Source organism: Drosophila ananassae (genome assembly GCF_017639315.1).
Source record: "Drosophila ananassae strain 14024-0371.13 chromosome 4 unlocalized genomic scaffold, ASM1763931v2 tig00000054, whole genome shotgun sequence".
NCBI classification, from domain to species: domain Eukaryota; kingdom Metazoa; phylum Arthropoda; class Insecta; order Diptera; family Drosophilidae; genus Drosophila; species Drosophila ananassae.
Window position 1 is genome coordinate 6,376,204 of NW_025319037.1, and position 24,452 is coordinate 6,400,655.

At 39.4% G+C, this 24,452-nt stretch overlaps 1 protein-coding gene across 2 annotated transcripts in view; it reads left to right on the top strand.

The window, feature by feature from the left end:
• The window catches only part of LOC6505445 (tau-tubulin kinase homolog Asator), a 178,499-nt gene extending 154,995 nt beyond the window's left edge, over positions 1–23,504 (top strand). For both annotated transcript variants that reach the window (XM_044717661.1, XM_044717660.1), the window contains 2 exons: positions 22,132–22,231; positions 22,291–23,504. In XM_044717661.1, the coding sequence (XP_044573596.1) occupies positions 22,132–22,231; positions 22,291–22,369 (179 nt within the window). In that variant the 3' untranslated portion in view covers positions 22,370–23,504. The remainder of the gene's footprint in view (positions 1–22,131; positions 22,232–22,290) is intronic.
• The last annotated feature ends 948 nt before the right edge of the window (positions 23,505–24,452 follow it).

Below are 24,452 nucleotides of genomic sequence, written 5' to 3' on the forward strand. Positions count from 1 at the left end.
CTAAGGCATAATCTATGAGAGTGTCAAGTCGTTCCTTATTGATGGAGATTTTTCTCGCCTTTTCAATTAATCTCTCTAGTATCTGATCGGGACGTCCGAAGAACGTCTTGAGCGTATTTATGACGTCAGGGACCATAACTAGAAGCAGAAGCTTATCTCTTACTAGTTCGAGTGCCTTTTCCTTGAGGAATTTTAGGAGTCGTAACATATTTTCGACATTTGAAAACCCAGCTACAGTGGTGCTATTTTCAAATGCACTGAGGAATGCAGGCCAGTCATCCGGATTGCCGTTGAATGTCGGTAGATCGGGTGACAATATTGATGTGGTGTGGTCAGAGAGGCTCCACTTTGCTGAGCTAATATATTGTACTTTTGTTCGATGTAGCTTTGATCGCTTTTCCTCTAGCATTTGTAGCATTAGAGTATTGTTTTGTCTCAAAATATGTTCATTGGCACGTTCAGCTTGTAAAGAAGTCGGCAGTTGCTTGTGCTGTTTTTTCACAGCCCTGGTCGAGTGTCCCGATGTCGGAGAGATGTTAGTACGGTCTAGCGAAACGGTTCTTTACGAAGCGGCATTTTGGACAGCGGCTATGTCGGCGTCAGTTAGCGAGGTTAGGTCAGGTGGCTGTTCACTGCAGGAGACGCACTTCCATCCTATTGTATCCTGGGGGTTCTCGTCTCGAACGCAGCCAAAGTGGTACCACGTCGTGCAAATATCGCAATGCACCCATATAATGTCTTTGCCGGTACTACTCTTTTTGCATGCACTGCATTCTGTTTGGTTGTATTCACGGGATATCATGGTTATTACTTCTGTTCTTCTTGCTTCTTGTCTTTGTTGTAGCTATGCCTGTTTTCAGCCTTATTAGACAAGAAAGAACTGAGCTGTATTTTTGTTCACGTTAATTGCGCAGAAGAGTTTTATATGATTTCGTAGGTAAACTTCGTTTTTTCGCGGTGCCTACTCGCTTATATTCAACTTCGACGCCTGTCTGTATGTGGTCCGATGATGCAGCGGAATTTATTCGTTCATGCATGACAATGTCAAAAAAAAAACAAGTTCTAATAGCACGCTATTAAATTATTATAATATTTATTTGATCAAATTACGCGAGCTTTAAAAAATCTTGTTCGTCTTTTTCTTCTTCTGTGACTAACGATTGAAGATGACATTTTTCAATTCGCTTGTTCTGCTACTCGTTCGTTATTTTACCATATGTTGTCGTGTTGACGCTAACATAGCTATTATTGGAGAATGATCTGGGTTAAGGTCAAAGCTTTCCATTACTCGCATATGTGATTGTGGAATTCCAGAGAATACTACGAAATTAATCAAGTCTGGGATTTTAAGACTATCAGAAGGCCATTAAGTAGGCTTTCCTGTTGACAAAGTTGTTATATTATTGTTTCATATGCATTTGTATAACTCCGATCCCTTCGGGTTAGTCAGTCTGGACCCCCACCATGGATGTTTGGCATTGAAGTCGCCTCCGACAATAAATTTTGTGCCCAGTCCTTGGAAAAAGTTTTGATTATCAAGCTCTTTTATTGTAAATCTGGGAGGCAGGTAAGTCGCTGTTATTGATACATCTACGTGCATACATTTTATCTTAATTGTGGCAGCCTGCATAGCGTTTTCCCTAGTACTGTCCATGATTTGAAACTTAAGGCCCTGATTGACAATAATTGCACCACCCCATGAGCTCTATCTGATGGATGATCAGCTCTTACTGTGTCGTATCCAATAATTGTAAAATAAGATTTGCTAGTGAAGTGAGTTTCTAAGATAAGCATGACGTCAATGTCGGGTCAGGCAGCAGCCACGGCATAAATTCAATCAATATGAATGTATCATATATATATAAATGTAATAATTATAGTTTAGCATATAATCATTTTTTTCATCGCTGTTGTTAGTCGCAAGCCGACTCTTCTCGGCCGCTCGGCTTTATTTTATCTTTCTCATTAAGTTAACGAGCTTTCGCCCGTCCTATGGTAAAAGGCGGGCCCACTTGTACTGTCTATCTCAGTGCATACGCATTCTAAATAGGAGCTTTCTGGCACTCCATTTCATATGAGAATAAATAAACATTTTATAACGTTTTAAAACAGATAATTCCCTGTTTTTTTATTTTGGAAAAAGGAAAAAAGTCATTGAAAAGGCTCAATGACCAAACATTGGTGACCCGACGTGATCTAGTTAATAAAAATTATAATTATTAATTATAATTAATAAAATAAATAAAACAATTCCACGAGCATAAAACAGTGCGAACATACCCGTTTCAGGGTTTGCGGTGTATTAACATATGTATGTGTATTTTTGAACATAAACGGCTCACAGTGCATCAGTGAAACAATTATTTTGTATAAATCATTTAATAATATAAATAAATACAATACATACAATTGTTATCCAGTCCGCCAACATACATACATACATACATACGTTCCACTTGAAAGTGCATTCGACTCACAATTCGATTCCACAACTCAGTGTACGGTTCTGAGCGCACAGTGGGATAAATCGTGTTCGCTGCCATCAAATATAATTAAATATAATAAAATAAACAAGAACTATAATTTTGGCGCCAAAATTAATTTGTGCGTGTTTCAATTATAGTGGCGATAAACTCCAGCGGCGCCGTCACAGGAGAACCCACTCCATCTCGGAGCGCGATTTTAAAATGCAAGGCAAAGGGTATCCTCCAGGATTTGAAGAGGATCCAAGGCGCCCTGCAGCCAATATCAAAGGTGGAGGATGCTATGCTCCATGTGCGTCACGGCCAGTTGGTCGCCATGTACGAGGATTTTAAGGCCATCCACGGGGAGCTTGAAGAGTAAGACATTGCTGAAATAAGCAGCGACTTGCGATGGACAGTGTCTGAGCTTGTAGCTACGATGCATGCCGAAATCGAGCACGAGACGTCGTTGCGCTCTGCTCGAATTGCTGCCCATTCCATCCTTGCCAGCGGAGGTTCCAGTATCCAGGTGGAACCAGCGCTCAGTCGGAGTTTTCAAGCCATGCCTCCTCTTCCTCATCCTACTTTCAGCGGAGGATATTCAGAGTGGGCTGAGTTTCATTCGGTCTTTTCGACGATCGTAGGCTGCAATCCTTATATAAGTAAGGTGGAAAAGTTTCAAAGGTTGCGATCTTGTCTTCGGGACTCCGCTTTAGAGGCAGTCCGTTCCTTGGAAATCTCCGAGGAGAATTATGATGTCGCAGTGCAGCTTTTAGAGAATCGATTTAATAACCGTCGGTTGATATTTCAGGCTCATGTGAACGAGATTCTGGGCCTCAATCTATTGGAAGGTGACTCAGTGGCAGCGCTTCGAGGGCTGTCCGATAAGTTTAATGCCCATATGTGAGCCTTAAAAAATTTGGGGACGACAGTTCAGATCGCCGGCTGCATCATTGTCCAGGTACTTCTTCAAGGTTGGATCCAGCTACTCAGGCCAAGTGGGTCAAAATGCCTCGAACTCGGATCTCATCCCTACTTGGGAGTCGATGGCAGAGTTTTTGGAACAGCGTTGCAGGACTTTGGAGGCTATGGATGTGGCCTTGGCCGCTTACGCGCCGGGCACTCAGGTGGGAAGACGTAGAGTCGCAAATAACAGTAGAGCATCCTTTATTATTACTAATTACCCTGCCTCTGCTTGTATATTATGCGGTGGGTGGTCCCATGTAGTTTCTGCATGCCCAAGATTTTTGTCATTGCCCCCTGAGAGCTGCCTTGGCGAGGCTAGGCGACTAGGTCTATGTCGGAAATGTCTCCAAACTGGCCATCACCTGCGTGAGTCCCTCGCTGATAATTGTCGCAGTTGTGGGAGGAGGCATCACAGTCTGTTGCATTTTTTGGAGTTACAGCCTTCCAGCAGCCAGCCTTCTGCTGTGCCGTCTACATCAGCCGCATCCGAGTGCGCCGAGCCAATAGGCGCTTCACCATCCACGGCTAATGCACTAGTTGCCCAGGGTCGCAGCGGTGAGATAGCCTTACTGGCCACAGCGAACATTCTCATTCGGAGTCGTTTTGGGGTTTTTGTTCCATGCCGGGCTCTTTTGGATTCTGGATCGCAGGTGCACGTGATTACGTCCCGACTGGCTAGTCAGCTTCAGCTTCGTAGACGCGAATCGTACGTGGCAGTGTCGGGCATTGGCGACACTGGCTTCGCGACAGACGGATTCTCTATTGTTCTGAGTATTTGGCCCTCGTCAATGCTGTAATCGCCACCAACATCACGGATCTCCAGCCTAGTTTTAGCTTGGATGTCTCCAGCTGGAATATTCCGTCAAACCTCACTTTGGCTGATCCCCAGTTTTTTCGACCGCAGCGGATTGATTTACTTATCAGAGACAGTCTATTCTATGATCTGGTGTGTGTTGGTCAAATCCAGCTCTCAGCTGGCCTACCGGTGCTGCAGAAAACTCGGCGTAGATGGGTTGTATGTGGCGGTGGTTCACATCTGGAGAGAAAGTCGTTCGTAGCCACAGCCCGCAAGGACGTTGTGAAGAGCTCAAGCCGGCTGGATGAGCGCTTAGAGTGACTGCTCCGTAAGTTTTGGGAAATCGAAGACTGCTCCGAGCCCATTGTGAAGTGGACGAAAGAGGAATTAGATTGCTAGACGCATTTCGTGCAGAATTCTGCTCGGCTCGAGTCAGGCGCCTACTCGGTGAAGCTGTCGTTGAAGGTCAGCTCTGAGTTGCTAGGTGAGTCGTACTCACGAGCCTTGCGGCGATTTCTCTCCCTCGAAAGGAAGCTTTGCCGTCAGCCTCAATTAAAGGATCAGTATGCTGCGTTCATAAAGGAGTATTTAGATGTGGGGCATATGTCTCGAGTCCTGCCTAGTCTACGACCAGACAGTATTTCCTGCCACATCACTGCGTTTTGAAGGAGGACAGCTCAACAACCAAGCTCTGGGTTGATTTTGATGGTTCGGCTGCCACTACGTCTGGGTATTCATTGAATGACGTTTTGATGTCTGGTCCAGTTATCCAACCAAAGCTGCTGCACATTCTTCTAAGGTTTCGTGGCCATCGAGTGGCCATTACAGGAGATATTTGCAAAATTTACCGATGCGTCAGAATTTTCCCCGAGGACAGCTATCTGCAGTGCATTCTTTGGCGGAATTCCACCCAGGATGAGTTGCAGGTTTTCAAACTGGATACGGTCACTTATGGGACAAAGCCAGGCTCATTTTTAACAATTCGAGCAATGCATCAGTTGGCAAAGGATGAGCAGTCTATGTTTCCAAAGGGTGCCGAAATTCTGCGTCGCGATTTTTATGTTGATGATCTAATTTCCGGAGGTGACTCCATAGAGGAGGCTACCAACATAAAGCAGCAAACATCGGGGATCCTCGCCAACGGCCAATTTCGGTTGAGAAAGTGGTGCTCCAATTTTTCTGAAGTGCTCTCTGACGTACCGGAAGAGGATCGAGAGTCGTTCCTAAGGTTTGATGATGGCAGCAACTTTACGAAGACTCTTGGCCTAGCTTGGGACCCTTCTACTGATCGCTTGCTATTTTCGTTTGAAATGCTTCAGTCACCCTCGAAGCCCACTAGGCAGATCATCCTCTCCTCAATCGCCGGCTTTATGATCCGATAGGGCTTGTTGGACCTGTCATTACGAAGGCGAAGATTTTTCTTCAGAAGCTATGCCGTGAGAAGTTGTCCTGGGATGAAAGTCTACCTCAAGCTCTTCACTCCGATTGGGACATGATTTGTTCCAGCTTCGCCATGGCGCAGAGTGCTGAATTCCCTAGATGGTCAGTATCATCACAGTCTGAAGTATCGAAGGGTACAAGGTCAGAAAGTCATTTACTCTGCTCAAAGTCCCGAGTCGCTCCTCTAAAAACAGTTATGGTACCAAAACTGGAGTTATCTGGAGCAGAGTTGCTGGCTCGGCTTATGTCGGAAACAGCTCAGTTGAAGGTCTACGATGGGAGGTATTTCTGCTGGTGCGATTCAGCTGTGGCGCCGTCCGTCACAAGGGTGTTACTGCTAGCGACATCAAGGCTGGAACCCACCTACTATTGCGTCTGGTGACATAAAGGCGCTTCAGAATGGAAAGGAAATTTCGTCAGCCAGCATACTTGCCACATCCTCTCCTTTTTTAGACAAGTTGCCTGTTGCGTGTGGACGGTCGTTTAAGAAATTCTATATTGGATTTTGATAGTCGTCATCTAATTATATTGCCTAGGAGCCATCCAGTTACTCGGGCTATAATTGTTGATTTCCATGAGCGTAATCTACACACGGGGCTTCGTGCTCTGCTGGCTATTATTTTTGCGGCCCATTTTACTATAAGCCAGAAGTTCGCAATAAAGCTCCTGTAAAATGTTACGTGAGTGTTTTCATTTGCTTTGCTACTTAAGCCGTGCACTTAGAGCTATTGCCTCTTAGGATGAAGTTGAAGGACAGGCCTCGAAGGTAGTATGTCGGGTCAGGCAGCAGCCACTGCATAAATTCAATCAATATAAATGTATCATATATATATAAATGTAATAATTATAGTTTAGCATATAATCATTTTCTAATCGCTGTTGTTAGTCGCAAGCCGACTCTTCTCGGCCGCTCGGTTTTATTTTATCTTTGTCATTAAGTTAACGAGCTTTCGCCCGTCCTATGGTAAAAGGCGGGCCCACTTGTACTCTCTATCTCAGTGCATACGCATTCTAAATCGGAGCTTTCTGGCACTCCATTTCATATGCGAATAAATAAACATTTTATAACGTTTTAAAACAGATAATTCCCTTTTTTGTTATTTTGGAAAAAGGGAAAAAGTCATTGTAAAGGCTCAATGACCAAACCGTCAATTTCATTCGTTTTTAAAAATAATGATATTTCATTTACATGGTTGGAGAGCCCATTGGCATTCAATATTCCTAAGTTTAGGTTTATTTTCATAGCTTGTTTACAAGTAACATTATCACATTGAGTAAATTATTCGTAAGTTGAAATTGTTGTTCTAGAAGCTTTTCTATTCTTTCTAGGGACGTGTTTGAGTTACTTTTTCCTGCAGCAGCTTGAGCGTATGATTGATAATCCTTGGGTTGTCGAGTCAAATTATTAGACGGAGCAAATGATTGAGGTGTAGCATAGTCATTTCCTTTATTGTCATCTTTGGTGTTTTTTAGGTGGTTGCGTCCGCTTACAATTTTTTTTATATAATTTCCTGATCAACTTTACACCATTTGTAACTAGCAGCATGATCTTCATTGCAGTTGGCACATTTTGGTGGCTGTTCTTTGTCTTTTAGACAAATGTTACTAGGATGACTAAGAGAGCATTTTACACATCTGTGAGTTTGACTTTGTATGTCCAAATTCCTGGCAACGGTAGCACTGTACGATTTCTTTGGTTTTATGGGGTGGGGGGGGGGGGGGGGGGGGGTTCTATATTAACCAATGTGTTTTACTTCGTATATATCTAAGTTCTTATTGTTGGGATCAATATCTAAGTAAAACAAGTTCAATGGCTCTTTGGTTACGACTTTTAATATTACTTATATTTCTAGAAGTATGGCCTTCGGACTCCACATCCTGTTTAATTAAGTCTATATCCGTTGAGAAAAGAAAATTCTGAATGACTACTCTAAATGCCCTCTCATTTTTGAGCTTATATGTGTGAAATTTGACAAAATCTCCAGAAAGAGTTTTAACAAGTTTCCTGTATTCTTTAATAGACTTATCCATAATTCTTACTTGACCATCGCGTTGAACTTTATAAAAGAAAAGCTCTTTTTTATTTTTTGTCTCGAGATAAGCTAGCATTTCTTTTATATTACTGACTTCAGATAAGAATATAGGTGGCGGCTTGGCAGTTTTATCTATGGTGTCTTCAGTTACCAAGTCCAGTGCTTCGCTTTCGTCTTCAATTCCATTGATTGGAGCTGGTGCTGGGTGCATGGGCCAGAGCAATTTATTTCTTTAGAAGGATCGGAGACACTTGGTTTTGTCTCTCGTTGTTCATGTTAACAACAACGCTTTTTTAGTGCTTATCAGCAACCACAGGTTTTTTTTCGTTTTTTGTTGTAAATCGAATAATAATAGCTTTAGTGCTAACGCAGCTTCCGCTTAAATTATAGGCACGTCTTAACTCGGGGAGTGTTTGATTGCGACTATAAAAAAATATAAAATAAAATTTTTTCATAGTTAAATTATAATGACTACTCCCATATTCTTAGGTAGCATGCCCGAAAAGTTACAAAATTCAAAAAATTTAGCTGGCTTCAAAACGAATTCGAACGCACACACATGAAACCGTCTATGTGAATGTGTAAGCACGCATACATATAAAAATCACTTTAACTGTGGAAGAACCTTCTTGATGATGCGCTTCTCTGGATGGGAGTCTTCAGCTGTATTGAAGGCATTATATAAGGACATAACCCTTGCCTTGGTTGTTATTGCTAATTCTTCCAACTCGACTCCAAATTCATCCATTTCATCTAATTGCTCGATCTGGTCTTGCAACTCATTATTCCCGCTTCCAAACGTTCCTCTAACCGGCGAATGCTTTTTACTTTAACATTTAATCTTCTTTTCATTAGAAAGATTTCTTCAAAAATCATTAAGGGTTATGTAATCAAATCAAATTTTTATATTTAATATTATTTATTTAAATAGTTTTTAATTAATTAAATTAAATAAATTTTAATTTTAATTTCGAAAGAAATTAATTAAAATAATTTATTAATTTTATAAAACGAAAACTAAAATAATTACTTAATAAATTGAAAGTCGAATAATTTAATAGTCGTGGCGCTGAGTATCTAAAAAATAATAAGGTGGGAAGCGAAAACAATTAGTTTACCGCTGTATCTTTTTGTATGTACACCAAATAATTTATGCCAAAATATATAAAATTATTTTTGGGGGAGGTAGGGGGCGACAGGGATTTTAGAATTATATATAAATTAAGTTAATATATCAATTAATTAATGTATTACTGCTTCAGTTGCTGCGCTGCTCTCCAGTAGTATTCCTCTGCTACCCTGTAGAGTTACGAAGATTACGTTGCGGAGTTTACTGTCTCCGTTGCCGCTGGCTTAATGACTCAGCCAGCAAATAAAAAATAGATAATTATGATGGAGACTGCCGGAGTTAAATCTTTATTAAACAGTGCGCTCTTACTTCTTTGAGATACAGACATTAACTAAAACTCTTTAAATCTAAGCTATGTTCGGTTGCCCGACCGCGCATAACCGGGATGTGCTGACCATGCACTTCATGCATAATACACCATACATAATGTAATACACAATACATAATGTATTATATATCAGCATAGCCGTCCCCTAAAAGCGGCTAAAAGCGGATTCCTGGAGTTTTCTTGTTGTTGTAATTGATGTACGGAGTCTTGTTGATCATGAACTTCTTCCAAAACTTCTGACCCGTTGACAACCCGAACTTGCGCTGAATAGTCATTGATGATGATGGTAATCTCATCTACGTGGGTGATTGGAAGCAAGTTGCTTGGCTGGGCCTCGCAGTGCAGTTCCTCCTGCGTATAGATCTCTGGCGCATGAACTGACTCCAAATCTACGTGAGGCTGAAGATATTGATTTTAAGGAAATAGCAACCATTAAATTTTGCAACTTCATCATTAAAATTCTATTGCGAGCCAGTAAGGTCTCGAATAAATGGCCAGTGCCGATTTGTGAAATTTTTGGCTGAATTCAGAACCTGCAGTTGTTAGTAAATTGATTTGGTTTTGAACTTTAGTATTAATTTCTATTTATCTATCGTTTGAATATTATTAGTTGAGTTTCTATGAACCTAGTTTTCTCCAAATCCTCTGCATCTGGAGTTTCCGCCACGGTTCTGGCCACTCTGCGGTGCACTTCCAACGAATCCACCAGATCTCGAAGGTGGTCAGTGTCTACTTTTAGAAGCTTTCTCATGTGAGACTGCGGAAATTTGTCATCCATGCCGGCTGTATCTTCTACGACTTGTTTGTGTTCCGAGAGGTTTGCCGAGTGTGTTACATGCGCGAACTCTTCTCATAGTAGGGTGCGGCCCTCCACGATAGGGATGTACTTGGCTTGTGAAAAGTCCGCGATGTATGCCGATGCCAATCTTAGCAAATGGAGAACTATAAGTTCGAACCTGGAAATTTAAATTTTCTTTTTAGATTATGTTTATATTGATAATTCCCACCACCAGAAGGTATCACTTACCATAAAATAACATGATCTTATAACTAATGCCAAGTGGCCAAAACCTATACCTATAGGAGGCGTATAGCCTAATGGTGTTATTTAAGGTTGTCTTTGTGGACAGGTCCGGGTCCGCTTCAACGGTTTTTTCCTCGCACAACGATGTGAGTTGGTTTCTGAGTCTTCAGTTTGATTTTACCAGGACTTTGTCGCCAACTTCAAAAACCCTGTTTTGGCGAGAGGCGTTTTCCCTAGCCCTGAGCGCAACTTGGGCGCCTCTGATCCTCTCTCGGATGTCTGTTGGTGTGTTCTCCGTTTGCGTTTGTATAACGTATACATAACGTCTACCGCCCACATATCAATGACAGAGTGGTTTGACTTGTTATATCTGGTGGTGGCTAGTAAGATCAGCTCCACAGTATCGATTTTTAGACATCTCTTCTTCGATATTTAGACATCTCTTCTTTTTGCAGTGCATTGTGTTCAGTGTATGGCGCATTTGAAATGCCAACCACAAAGTGGTCGGTCAACATGGTCGAAATTGTGTGCGAGCTTAACGATGGTTCCTTGTCGCAATAAACAGTCTTTGCCTGCAGGAAGAAATTCATGAGCATCACCATCGGTTTGAAGTCTTCGATTGTGCTGGAGGCAATGGGCTGCACCACAGACTTTCTGTCTGTGGAGAAAATTTCAATGTGTAACAATTTCCCCACATCAGAACCCTATCTACTGTTTACTCGGGTGACTATCATATTTGGCCCTGGCGGGTTTTTTGCAGTTGGTTACAATTTCGTTGCCAGTTTGTCCATTTTTGGCAAGTAGTACTCGGTGAGTACCCGCTTCTTGTTTTCTTGGGCTGCTCTATGGGCCCTGTTATGTTCGGTCATGAGAATTTCTCTCCTCTCGTCAACTGCAATAATATCTGGCACTCTATTTTTGCAGTTGCAGAACTTTGTGGCTGGGAATGCATGGACCAGATCGACTTGGACCATTGGATGACTGTGTCTGCGAGCTTATCGAGTAATGTCTCTTTGCAAATAAAATAAAATTATATGCCATCTTTTGTTTCCAAAAAGTACGAAACTAATGCCGCAATTTGCCTAATGTCCATATATTCGCCAACACTTCTCTTTCATTGGTAGCATAGTTAACCTCCCTGTTCTTCAATGTTCTCGAGATCATTGTGATAGGACGAGCTTCTTGGGACCACGCTGCCTCAATGCCGTAGGCTGGGGCATCTGTCATTAGATCAAATGCCTTCTTGTAGTCCGAATATCTGAGCATGATATCATTCGACGCTCATATGTTCCGCAATTTTTTATATGCTTTTAGCTGCTTTTCAGAAAACCCCAGTGCAGTTATTTCTGGATTTATGCCTAGATACACTTCCACTTTCCCCTTTTAAGATTTTGGAAGTGGGTCTGGTTATTGACGCAAAGTCTTTTATAAAGCATCTTAAGAAATTTGCTAGACCTAAAAATTATATGAAAAGGAATAATGAATTCCTTTATTGCCTTTACCGTCTCTGGATCAGCTGTGGCCCCGTTACTGGTGACAATAAACCCGACAAAATTAACGCTTTTTAAAAAAAAACGAGATTTTTGTGCTGAGACTCTCATGTTTGCATCGTACAGGCTAGAACCCAGTCTACGTGCTTGATGTGAGAGTTTTTGTCTTCCAACTAAATTATGACGTCATCGACATTGAAATATCAAAACTTGCCGATTATCTTTCACAAGATATCGTCAATGGATCTTTGGAAAATGCTGTCTGCATTTTTTAGTCCAAATGGGAGTCTTCGAAATTCATATTTTCTCCCGTTTACCGAGAAAGACATTTTCCGCGGTCTTTTTTGGCGAGAATAATTTTATGATACCCGGACTTTAAGTCCAGCGTTGTAAAGTACTTGGCTTTGCCCAGGATTCCCAATATCATTGATATGCTTGGCATGGGATACCTGTTGGACACCGTTCTTTCGTTTAGCTTGCAAAAGTCTTTCACTAATCGCATGTTTCGATTACCCGCCTCATCGGTTCCTTTCTTGTCCACAACCCATATTGGGTTGTTATAAGGGGAGGCCGATGTCTGAATTATGCCGTTTTTGAACAGTTCTTGGATTTCAATGTTAACGAAATCCGGTGCTCCCATAGGATATGGGTCTAGTTTGGCATAAATGGGATCTTCGCTCACCGTTCTAATGGTCAATACAACTAAGGTGTTGTAGGGTACGGCTTCGTTTGGATATGCAATGGATTTTTTCCTATTATTTAGCATTTCCAAGAATGACGTTTTTACCAAAGCAATCTATTTTCTTTGAGTTGACATCAGCACACTTATGAAACGACATTTTCTAAGCAGAGGGATGCCCTGCCCCACAGATGGCGTCATCGTATATTTCCCTTGCCACGTCGGAAGCGTTACGGTCGTATGTCTCCCCTACGCCCTGGCCAATATGGTTCAGTTTTTGCTGTTTTTTGCGGAATTCGACCGTTCGGAATTAGTAGGCCTCCTATTCTGGTAATCTTGCTGATCAGCACGAACCTGAACTTGGGTTGTTTGTTCATGTGTGGAATTTTTCCGTCAGGAACTTGAGCATTTGCCGACTGGGGAGCCTTTCCTGTTGGCGACCTCGCATTTTTGCTCTCGATCTACGCTTCCTATCTTCTCTATTTTTTGCGAAGGTAGCTGCAAGGCGTACCTCTCGTGATTGGACTCCGACGGCAAGTCTTCCGACTTTCGGTTTACGCGGAATTTTCCACACAGGTTTTTTATCAATTTCTTTATCGTAGGACATGTTTACTTTATTGGTTAACAAGATGAGCTTTTTCTCTACCTCTTCATAATACTGCAATAAGTTTAGGCCCCTTGTCTTAAGGTTCCTAATTTCTGCTCGATGACGTGTATCGGCCGTTTGTCACTGTATGTGGAATCGAGGTGACTTAGTATCGCGTTGAAATTTAAAACCGTGCCTAAGGAGGATAGTACCCTTGATTTAAATCGTACCGAAGGAATATGTGATATGCAGCAAAGACCGTTTGTCTCCAAAAGACGTGCGACTCCTGCGTCCCCGCAAATTCTGGTAAACATTTGACGGCATCTAACGGCTCGTCACAACGGATAGTGTCTAAGGTTTGTACCACTTTGGCAGCTAGCGTATCAATTGTTTGGCGTAATTCCTGTTTCTTGTGCAGGTTTTGAACGACTTGCTTTGTCAAAGCATTGCCGACAGCAATATCTATGATAGCGCTAAGCTGTGTGGGGTCCATAATTAGTTCTTCGCGAGGGGTTGCAATTGCGAGTTTCGCCAATGGCGATAGAACGCCCCCTTCGCCCTCAGATTCCAAACCTAGAATAACTTTTTCTGCTTCTATGGTAAATAATGAATCGGTCATGAGTAGCTAGATTAATGTTGGGTGAAAATCTGCTAACAGAAAATTCTGCTACAAAGGCGGCTTAAATTACGGAAAATATTCATATGGGCAGCGACAATAAAAAAACAAAGACAAAGTCAGCCAGCACATAAGTAGGGTCAGCCACAGGAAATAAAAACAAACACACAAAAAAAAGTTGTTCGACCGCGGGTTTCATATTACCGTCCGGGCCGGGCAAAGTGATGAACAACAAAATTAAATTAAATGTAAGATGGAAAAATGACTCCTGTTTTCTTTTAAATTGGTGTAAAATAATTATAATTATTTTTTTTAAATTAATTTATTTGTATTTATACTTTTTTTTTTTTTTTTTACATAAGATTTAGTGTAAAATTTAGCTGCTAACTCTTTTCTACACTATGAGTCGCAATCAACTTCTGTACTGGCATCAGATAAAAATACCTTTTTAATGAGTGGTTCAAATCATTCGTTAATTTCATGTTTTTGTTTTTGTGACTCAGCCGGCAAATAAAATATAGATATTTTTTCCGGCGATTGTCGGAGTTAAATCTTTATTGAACAGCGCGCTCTTACTTCTTTGAGATACAGACTTAAACTCTTTAAATCTAAGCTATGGTCTTAAATCTAAGCTAAATATTTACGGCTGGTGCCTATTACATTGTGTTTATTATAAATGTTTTAATGTCATTTATTATTTTTTTTATTAAATTCGTTAACTATTGTTAACTCATAAATGCTTTTAATTTTTTTCACAGGCAATTGTTTATTTATGTTAGTAAATATTCATTTATTTACAAGACAGATTTAAATTTGTCTTTTCTTGACTTTCAATTTTTTGCACAAATACCTGCGGTTTTGATTTCGGATCCTTTAATAAACTCTTTTATTTATTTAAATGTATATATATTGTGCCAATGTCACTTGTTGTTGCTTTGTTTTATTTAATAATTACATACAGCTGTCCACCCGGGGGCGCCAAAACATTTAATGAGATTATTTTACCTCACAAAATCACGAGAAAAAAGAAAAAGGGTGGCTGCATAAATTATTAAATGAAAAAACTACGAAAAACAAATGCGTGCACCCGGCTTTACGTTATAATTCGATCTATATTCCAAGCGCAACTGAGCTTTTCATAGGGCTCCGCCCTATGCTAATTTATACTAGACTTCCAATTAACTTCATTTTCTTTTTTTTATTAATATACCTATTTTATTAATTCATATAAACTCTACAGGTATAATAAAAACTGCAAGGGGATTGTTTGATCATTGATATTTTTCAATGACCTTTTATCCAAATAATAACACGAAATTAAATATCGGTCGTTTTGCGACCAACAATTGGGAAAAGACAATACAACTTACTTTAGTTAATATATTTTAGTGATCTAATCTTATCTATGCCGTGGCTGGTGCCTGACCACACATTTTCCCCCTAGTTGAAGCCTGTCCTTTAACTTCACCCTTGAAGGGCAATAGGGAAAGCTTAGCCGCTGCGCGCTTGGGAGTTTCAGATGCGGTAGATCCAGAATTCTTGCCAACGGCCACTTCATTCGGGGTAGGTTCTCGTCCTTGATTAGAACCACATCGTTAATCGCCAAGGCAGGGCCGGACGCACGCAATTTGGAGCGCTGGTGAAGAAGGCTTAAATACTCCTCTTTCCATCGGGCCCTGAAGACTGTCCATACGGTTGACTCGATGAAACTGACTGACAGACCACCAGTCAAAAAATTAACTGGAGTTAGGACATCAAGGGCTGGAGGATCTTCAGAAAGAGACAATAAAGGCGGTGAGTTTATGACAACACTAATGTGACACAGCAGAGTGACACAACTGAGGATCCCACAGCCCGGTAAAAAATATACTTTGCGGTTTTGAGAGTTGCTTTCCAGAGCCCAATAAATGGACTCAATCGCGCAAAATTCCAGAAGCGCTTGTTGAAGCTCATTGCTTATGTAGAGTTGGAGCAGGTCCTTTAGCTCCAACAAAATTGGTTGCATCGTCAGACCAAATGTGCTGCGGCTTTCGGCGAGTGCATATAAACCGTTTTAAAGCTTTTAAAAATGCAGCGGTGGATAGATCCTTTACAAGCTCTAAATGCACGGCTTTGGTAGCAAAGCTAATAAAGGACACTCACGTAACATTTTACGGTTACATTTCACAGGTTATCATCAATTAACTTCTTGGAAAGAACACCACGCGAAAATGTCGCACCTGCAGAAAAACCTTCAACTGAGCTACCTCCGACAGCAACTCTAATCCAGATAACTGCAGTTTCGGCCCCGTAACAGTTTTTAGAGGTGCGACTCGGGACTTTAAGCAGATTAAATGACTCTCTGACCTTGTATTCTTCGATATGACATAAATGCAAGCTCCATAAGCCTCGATGCTGGAGTCACAAATTCCTTGAATCTCCATTTCAAACGCAGGGTCTCATCTATAGAGTCATCTCCGGAAAATAGATCAACAGTATAGACTGCTTATCCTCTGCCAACTAATGCATTGCTCGAACTGATAAAAATTGTACCCATAAGTGACAGTATGCAATTTGAAAACCTGCAACTCATCCTGGGTGGAATTCCGCCAAAGAATGCACTTCAGATAGCTGCCTTCGGGGAACACTCTGACGCATCGGTATATTTTACTGTAATGGGCACTCGATGGTAACGGAACCTTAGAAGAATGTGCAGAAGCTTTGGTTGGGTAACTGGACTACACATCAACACATCATTCAATGAATACCCAGAGGTGGTGGCAGCCGGTCCATCAAAAAGTATCATGAGCTTGGTTGCATACTGATCCTTCAATGGACGGCTGACGGCAAAACTTTATTTCGAGGGAGAGAAATCGCCGCACGACTTGGGAGTAGGATTCACCTAGAAACTCAGAGCTGCCTTTCAGCGGAAGTCCCACAGAGTAGGCACATGAGTCCTCCTCCTTCATCCTCCTTCATCCACTTCACAACAGGCTCAGCGTAGTCTTCGATTTCGCAAATTTTACGGAGCAGGCAATCTAAGCGCTCATCCAGCTAGCTTGAGCTCTTCTCATCGTCTCTTTCTTTCTATATGGGAACCACAACCACACACAATTCATCCAAGCCGGTTTTTTGCAGCAACGGTAGGCCAGCTGAGCGCTGGATTTGCCCAACACACAGCAGCTCATAGAAAAGACTGGCTCCGATAAGTAAACCAATACGTTGTGGTCGGTAAAACTTGGGATCAGCCAAAGTGAGGTTGGATGAAATAATCCAACTGGAGACATCCAAGCTAAAACTAGGCTGAAGGTCCGCGAATGCTGACTGCTGAAAGACTGTAACTTCAATAAATGCAGAGGGGTACTTCCTCCCTCTTGGCCTGGGTAGTTGGGTCCAACCTTTGAAGATGATGCAGCCGGCGATCTGAACTGTCGTCCCTAAGGTTTTCAAGGCTCGCATATGGGCATTGAATTTATCTAAAAGCCCTCGAAGCGCTGCCAATGTGCCACCTTCCAATAGATGGAGGCCCAGAATCTCGTTCACATGAGCCTGATATATCAACCGAAGGTTATTGAATCTTTTCTCAAAAAGATGCACTGCGACATCAAATTCTTCTCAAAGATTTGCTAGGACTGCCTCTAAACTGAGTCGCGAAGACAAGATTGCAACCTCTGAAACTTTTTCACCTTACTTAAATGAGGATTGCAGCCCACGATTGGGGGAAAAAACCACGAAAAAACCGAGTGAAACTCAGCCCTCTCCGAATATCCTCGCTAAAAGTAGAAAGAGGAAGATTAGGCAAGGTTTGAAAACTCCGACTGACCGCTGGGTCCACCTGAATACTGGAAACTCCATTGGCAAAGGTGGAGTTTATCGTCACTATAATTGAACTACGCTTAATTAAAATAAAGACCCCCAAAAAAATTTATATTTCTTTTAATTTATTTGATTATATAATATTTAATTATAATTGTGCGCGGCGAACATCAAAAATCTACGTACATATGTTTAGACAAACATAATCTGCGCAAAACAGAATCAAATATATTGACTGGTTCTATTTTATGTTCGTGAAATTGTTAATTTTATTAATTTAATCACGTCGGGGTCACCAATGTTTGAGCACAGAGATTTTTCAATGACGTTTTATCCAAATAATAACACGGAATGAATTATTTTTAGAACGATATAATATTGTTTATTTATGGGCACATATGAAATGAAGTGAGACAAAAGCTCCAATTTATGATGCGTGTGCACTGGGATAAATGGCAAAAAGCCTTAGAATATAGGCTGAGCGAAAGCTCGCAAGCTTAATGCAACAGATTAAGCCCGTTAAAGCCGAGCGGCCGAGAAGAGTCGGCTTGCGACCATCTATAGCGAAAAGATAAATTAAGATAATGCAAACTATACTTATTATATTTTAGTAATGTAATCTATGTTGTGGCCGCTGCCTGGGCTTTTTTTTCAAGCGCTCGCCGGAATTAACGTCTCAACGGCAGAGTTTTGATTTTTTTGATATTTAATATACATTTTCGGGATGAGTTCAAACCCATACACATAACCTCTCGACTATATAATTCGACTGGAAGGCTTGCACTCAGTCAATCTCTGTAATTTAATTCTTCTATGCAGATCCCACACTAATATTATAAACAATCTGGCAAACCCGCTTTATTCAAAGTAAATATCAATATCGATCCCGTTTTATCAATTTGACAACAATCAAGTTCAAAATTGCATCTGCATTGTAATTGAATTTTTCTGCTCTCATATTAAGAACTGTTTTGCGCAAACCCCAAAATAATATTTTAAACAATATATGCCTCGATTCAATTTCAAAAGCAGAGCCCCTTATTAAAAGTATACATAAATTTCCGGTCAGTCGGTTTCCAACCAGATCGGTTAAATTTTTTTTTTATTAATTTGGTAATAATAAATTTGCAAATTGTATCTGCAGTTGCATCGTCATCTCCTTGATAGCTTGTGAAGAGTTCCATGTTCCCAATTTCTCTTAGGCCGAGGTCAAATTATTAATCATAGAATTAAGAAATGACAGTCTTAGTCGGAAGTCTGAATTATTGGCGTCCAACGTTTGGATACGACACAAAAAGTTCCAAAAACTATTTAATAAAACTAATTTAAATTTAAAAAATAAAACTCGTGCCAACCAAAATTTTTAGTGTAAATATTAATCCAACGCTTTATTATAAAAGTGACAGTGATCTTTAAAAATCAAAGGTGAACCGAAATCTAAACAGCAGACAGAACCGAAATCTAAACTCTTCGCAATATAAGAACACATTTAATAAAGCAAAATAAATACAAATTTAATATATAGTTGGCTGATCCTTATGAGAATTTCACCATCAATTCAACCTATCTATCTGTATACTTAAAAAGAATGCTTAAAAAGAAAAGAATACTTAAAGAAAGCAAGAAGAATTGCTGTTCGGCTGAACGGATTTATCTTATCTTGGTATTGAATTATTCGTGAAGGTCTAGGGAGAAAAATTCGAATAATTGCCGGGAAAATTCTCAAACAGCATTTTTATATTTCGGATACAAATTTTTTCTAAATAAAATGGAGAGTCAATTTGTAATTTATTACCGCTGCATGAAGTTCAAATTCGCGTGCGCGTTGGAGGATCTAATATCACGTTCCGAAACTCAATCTATATATATAAAAATGTTGTGTCCGTATCTCCAACCTCTATACATTTAAAAAGTACTGAACTATTCAAGCTCAAATTTTGGCACACTATAGAATCAGGTTTGGGCTTGATTTATGTATACAATATTATATACAAGGCTCCTTATAAATTTAAAGAACATTATGAGTAGAATTTTAAATAAACATAGATTATCTGGCTATATAGTTAGTTATTCAAGATACTTAGTAGATCGGTCCAATTTCACCGTGCATAACGCAGAATGTTATAGCCCAGCATGGCTTCATGAAGCGCCCCTCCACTACTACCAATTTATTGGAGCTAACATCTTTTATTACGAATGGGTTCCGAATGGTTTACAAACAGACGTCATTTACACTGACTTTAGTAAAGCGTTTGACTCTGTTAACCAGTCGCTTCTTATAAGTAAGCTCAGTCTTTTAGGATTCCCAATTGATCTTCTTGTCTGGATTTCGAGCTACTTATCTGGGAGAACCCAACGTGTCTTCTATAAAGATGTTACCTCGAGTTTAGTCCGCGCCACATCTGGGGTCCCAAGGAAGCCATATTGGACCATCACTTATACTTATATACGCTGATGACGTTAAGCTATATCTTCAGTATAAATTCACTAGCGCCTAGTCTAGACTTCAATCCGATTTGGATAAATTTCAAAATTGGTGTTTAGCAAATAACCTAAAGCTTAATGGATCGAAATGTAAACTTATGTTTTTTATCGATCTAGTCCTCACCAGGCTATGTACTTTCTCCATGGAAACGCCTTACAACGATTAACTCAGGTTAACGATTTGGGTGTCCTATTAGATTTGAGACTTAAATTTACCGACCATATATCTACCATGGTTAATAAAGCTATGGGTGTGCTTGGTTTTATTAAAAGATGGTCAAAGGAATTTAATGACCCGTACATAACTAAAACGTTATATACATCATTGGTCCGATTCTTGAGTATGGATCGTGTGTCTGGAGTCCTCAAAACGGAGTAGAATAGAATCCTCAAAACGAATAGAATCTGTACAAAAAAACTTCCTGACTTTCGCTCTTAGGGGGCTTAATTGGGATGCAAATCTTCACCTCCCCTCTTATCGTAGTAGACTTTTACTAATCAACTTACCATCATTAACAAACCGTAGAACGATGCTGGGTGTCATGTTTCTATATAATCTTATTTATGGAAATATAGACAGCCAGCATTTGCTAATACGCGTAAATTGTAATGTTCCTAGTAGAAGGACTAGAAACTTTTGTCCTCTACACCTTAGCCATTGTAGTTCGACATATGTCAAACGCTATCCGTTCAGGGTATTATGTTCGGACTACAATGGTCTCTGCCACATCTTGTCACTTTGCTCCACTAACAATCTTAAATCCTAAACGCCTTATCTGTGCAACATTCTTTCTCGTGATATCTTTCTCCTACTCTTCGCTTAAACTATCTCGGATCTATTCCCGCGATTCGAGCCATACGTTGTGTGGCAGCGTCCCTCGGTCGGTTGGACGGGAGGTGGGCTGTACGTATGCAGTGCGAACCGCGCAATATCCGATATATTTAAAAAAACCTCTTGACGAGGTTAAATACCGGTGACGAATCTGAATATGAAACCCAAAATATTATGTAAAAAATTGCATATAAAAAATATTCTTATTCGGCACGTGCCTGATTTTTTGTTTGTTTTTCTTGCAAGAATATTTTTTACATAGGATTGCCATATAAAAAAATTTATAAGATTGCAATTCAGGATTGCCATGAAAAAAATAGTGCAAACAGAACCAGATAAACTGCCTTCAATTGTAAAAGCTGTAAAAATCGAATTCCTTTAATAACTTCTGAAAGAAATGTCGGATCGGGTCGGTTGAGGTAACAATCAACGCATATTTATAAATTCGAATATATAAAAATATTCAAATAAATGCCCCAATATAGTTATTCAAATTTTTTTTACTTTCATTCTAATTTCTCCCAAACCAATCGACTTTTGGAAAATGTTTGGCAGCTAAAAATTAACTTATTAAATCAATACCTTCGATTGGTGTAAAATTCATCCAGATCGGATGCCAAAAGAAAATTTTCGACTATAGAGTCTTATAGAGTCTTCTCGCGGATTCCAGGGCATGCAGGTCATCACCTCCTCCGATCAATCAAATATATGGCAGCTATAAATAGTTATATATTGCCTGAAAATAGAAGAAGGATATCTGCAAAGTTTCAAGTCAATTAAAACTGAGACTAGTTTGCATAGAAACAGACAGAAAGTCGAACAGACGGACGGACAGATGGACACGCTTATATCGACTCAGGAGGTAATTTTTATCATGAATATATATACATACTTTATAGGGTCGGAGTTGTTTCTTACACTGCGTTGCACACTTTTGACCAAAATTTTAATACCCTTAAAAAGGGTGAAGAAGTTTTTTTGTTAAAATTTAACAAAAAATTAAAAAATGTCAATTTGGAAAATTTAATAAATACCTTTGGTGATTATAATTTAACTATGGCAACCGGAGAATCAGCATCAATTTTTTTTTTTGCAAAAGCCAAATTTCCGATCAATCAGTTATATGGCAGCTATAGGATATAGTCGACCGATCCCGGCCGTTCCGACTTATGTACTGTCTGCAAAGGAAATAAGGATGTGTGCAAAGTTTCAACTCGATAGCTTTAAAACTGAGAGACTAGTTTGCGTAGAAACTGACGGACAGACGGACATGCTTATATCGACTCAGAAGGTGATCCTGATCAAGAATATATTTACTTTAAAGGGTCGGAGATGCCTCTTTCACTGCGTTGCACACTTTCGACCAAAATTATAATACCCTCTGCAAGGGTATAAAAAATATAATTACCAACCTTGTATGGGTATAATAAGTGTATAGTAATTATTAAATGAAGCTTAAATTTCTTTATAGCATTAAGACGCCGGCGTGAATCTATGGAAGGAAAGTATGTGACCGATTCCACTCAATTACAACTTAGATTCCAAAGGCCTCGATCTAGAACTTCTAGCCGGTAACTTAAAATTTAAAAATTGTTTGACTGATGTTTGTTGATAATTAATATTTTTAAAGGAACCGTGGTGTATCTAACCAAACACCAGAAAATTTTGATGGCAACATACTTAACACCAACGATGACAATTTTGGATAGCATGAGGTGTCAGGTTGTATTTCATGGAATGAGCTAAATCCAAAAGGAAATGTTTCGCCGCCCCTTGGAGATCAAAAAATTGAAAATAGTACGCGGCTTCGTCGTTACAGACATCACGTAGAATAACCACATATTAAAATTGTTTAAAATTATGCAGTGTTGGTATAATGTTTTGAAGTGCTGGTAGATCTCCCCTAATATTTTATTTTTTTGTTGTTAAGATGACGTCTACGTTTTGAAGTTAACCACAGTTTTCTTTGATATTTATCAAAAGATAATTAAGTGCCCATATCCATTATTTTTTGATTAGGCATGTGAAAATCATTTATAAAATGGTATATTTATGATTAATTATTAACTAAATATTGACTAAAAACCGAAAACAATTTTTTTAATAGCTAAACATAAACATTAATTATTTAGCTTAAATAGTTAATGCTTAAACCCACACACTACGATTCATTATTACAATTAAATATATAATAATGAAACGAAATTCTGTTTTAAAAAAATACTTAATTTTGACTACGTTATTTAGTTTTATATGATTTTGACTGCTCCAGATGTAATTTTTTTCAGGGACGTGTCTATGAGCACGAATGTAAGATTCTTGTTTATAACTGACCTTATAAGGTGCTTTCTATATATTCTTTATTTATTAAAATATTGATAAAAAAATATATGAATTATTGTATATATTACGCTATTGTCGAAATGTACTAGAAGAATTCAACTTCAATAAAGTGTAATATTAATTCTAATAAATTAATTATTGATCAGAATTAGCAATATTGGGCAATATCATACATATGCATACTAAAAAAAATTTGCAGATATGCAAACTTATTGGAAACTATATTACAAGCAAAATACGTACTTTTACATAATAAGCTAGAATTACAAGCTGGTTGATTAGTACCCCTAGAGCCTAGAATTCAAAGCTGCCAATTCCCAAGACAATGAAACCATGAAAAAATGTTTACACTACCGCTAACTCCAATCTTCTGGTGCAACTGTTTAAGGAAGTCTTACGCTCTCTGAACTGCTGTCAAAGTCTTACGCTCTACACAAGTTCAAGAACTGTACATCTAGAATATAAGAACCACATAAGCAAATAAAGTCAGTTACAAATCAATAATCAAGTGTCGTAAAATTAGTATCGCGAGTGTTTTTTATGCAATTCTCTACTCACAACTTGAAACAACCCATCAACTGTTAAAATAAAATTGAACCATAATCTACAGCAGCAACAACATAATTTCTGTAGAAAACTCGCAGGTAAGTCTTTTAACTTCCCCCATTTTTGCGTCAGCATTAATAACAGTTTACGAACGGAAGAACGCCTATATTAGTTTGTGGCCACAACCAAGCTAGCTATGATCCCGTGCAAAAAAACAATAAACGCAGCCTGTTTGTGATCATAAAATTTTGATCAACATGAACTTTTGGAAAGGAAAACCACCAGACAAGATACCTTCATAAGCAATAAAAATAAATGAATGCAAAACAATATTTTGGATAAAAAAAAGTTTATTTTATTTTTCGTATTTAAAAATATGAGAAATAACCCTCACTCCAAAACATATTTATCAAATGATACAGAACTTATAATATAAAAAGTTGATTGTTGAAAATTATTTGGTATTTAATTTATTGGCAAAAAACTAATTTGGATAGTCGTCCTATTTAAACTTCCCATAACAGTAGTTCCAACACGAAGCTGGCACAGTCAGCAAGGCGAATAAAAAGGTGCTCCAGAGTACTGATGAAATATAAAGACTGCACTCAAAATCTTGTGCCTGGCGTACATTAATGGTAAGGTCTAACAGTGATCGTTTCTTCGGCATCCTTCTAAGCACAAGTGCAAAGAAGTCCACCTATAACTAAGGGATCACACAGGACTTATCGGCTACATGGCGGATGTTGAGTTTGACTTCAATCTTTAACGAAAATCGTATTTTTGGCGCAATGGCGCGATAATTGAGGACACAAGGAGGATCCCAGTCAAGGAAAGGCAAGATGCTTTAGAGATGCTTTTGATACCTACATATGCCGTTTGAGCGTAGGGCAGGAAAACGCTTAA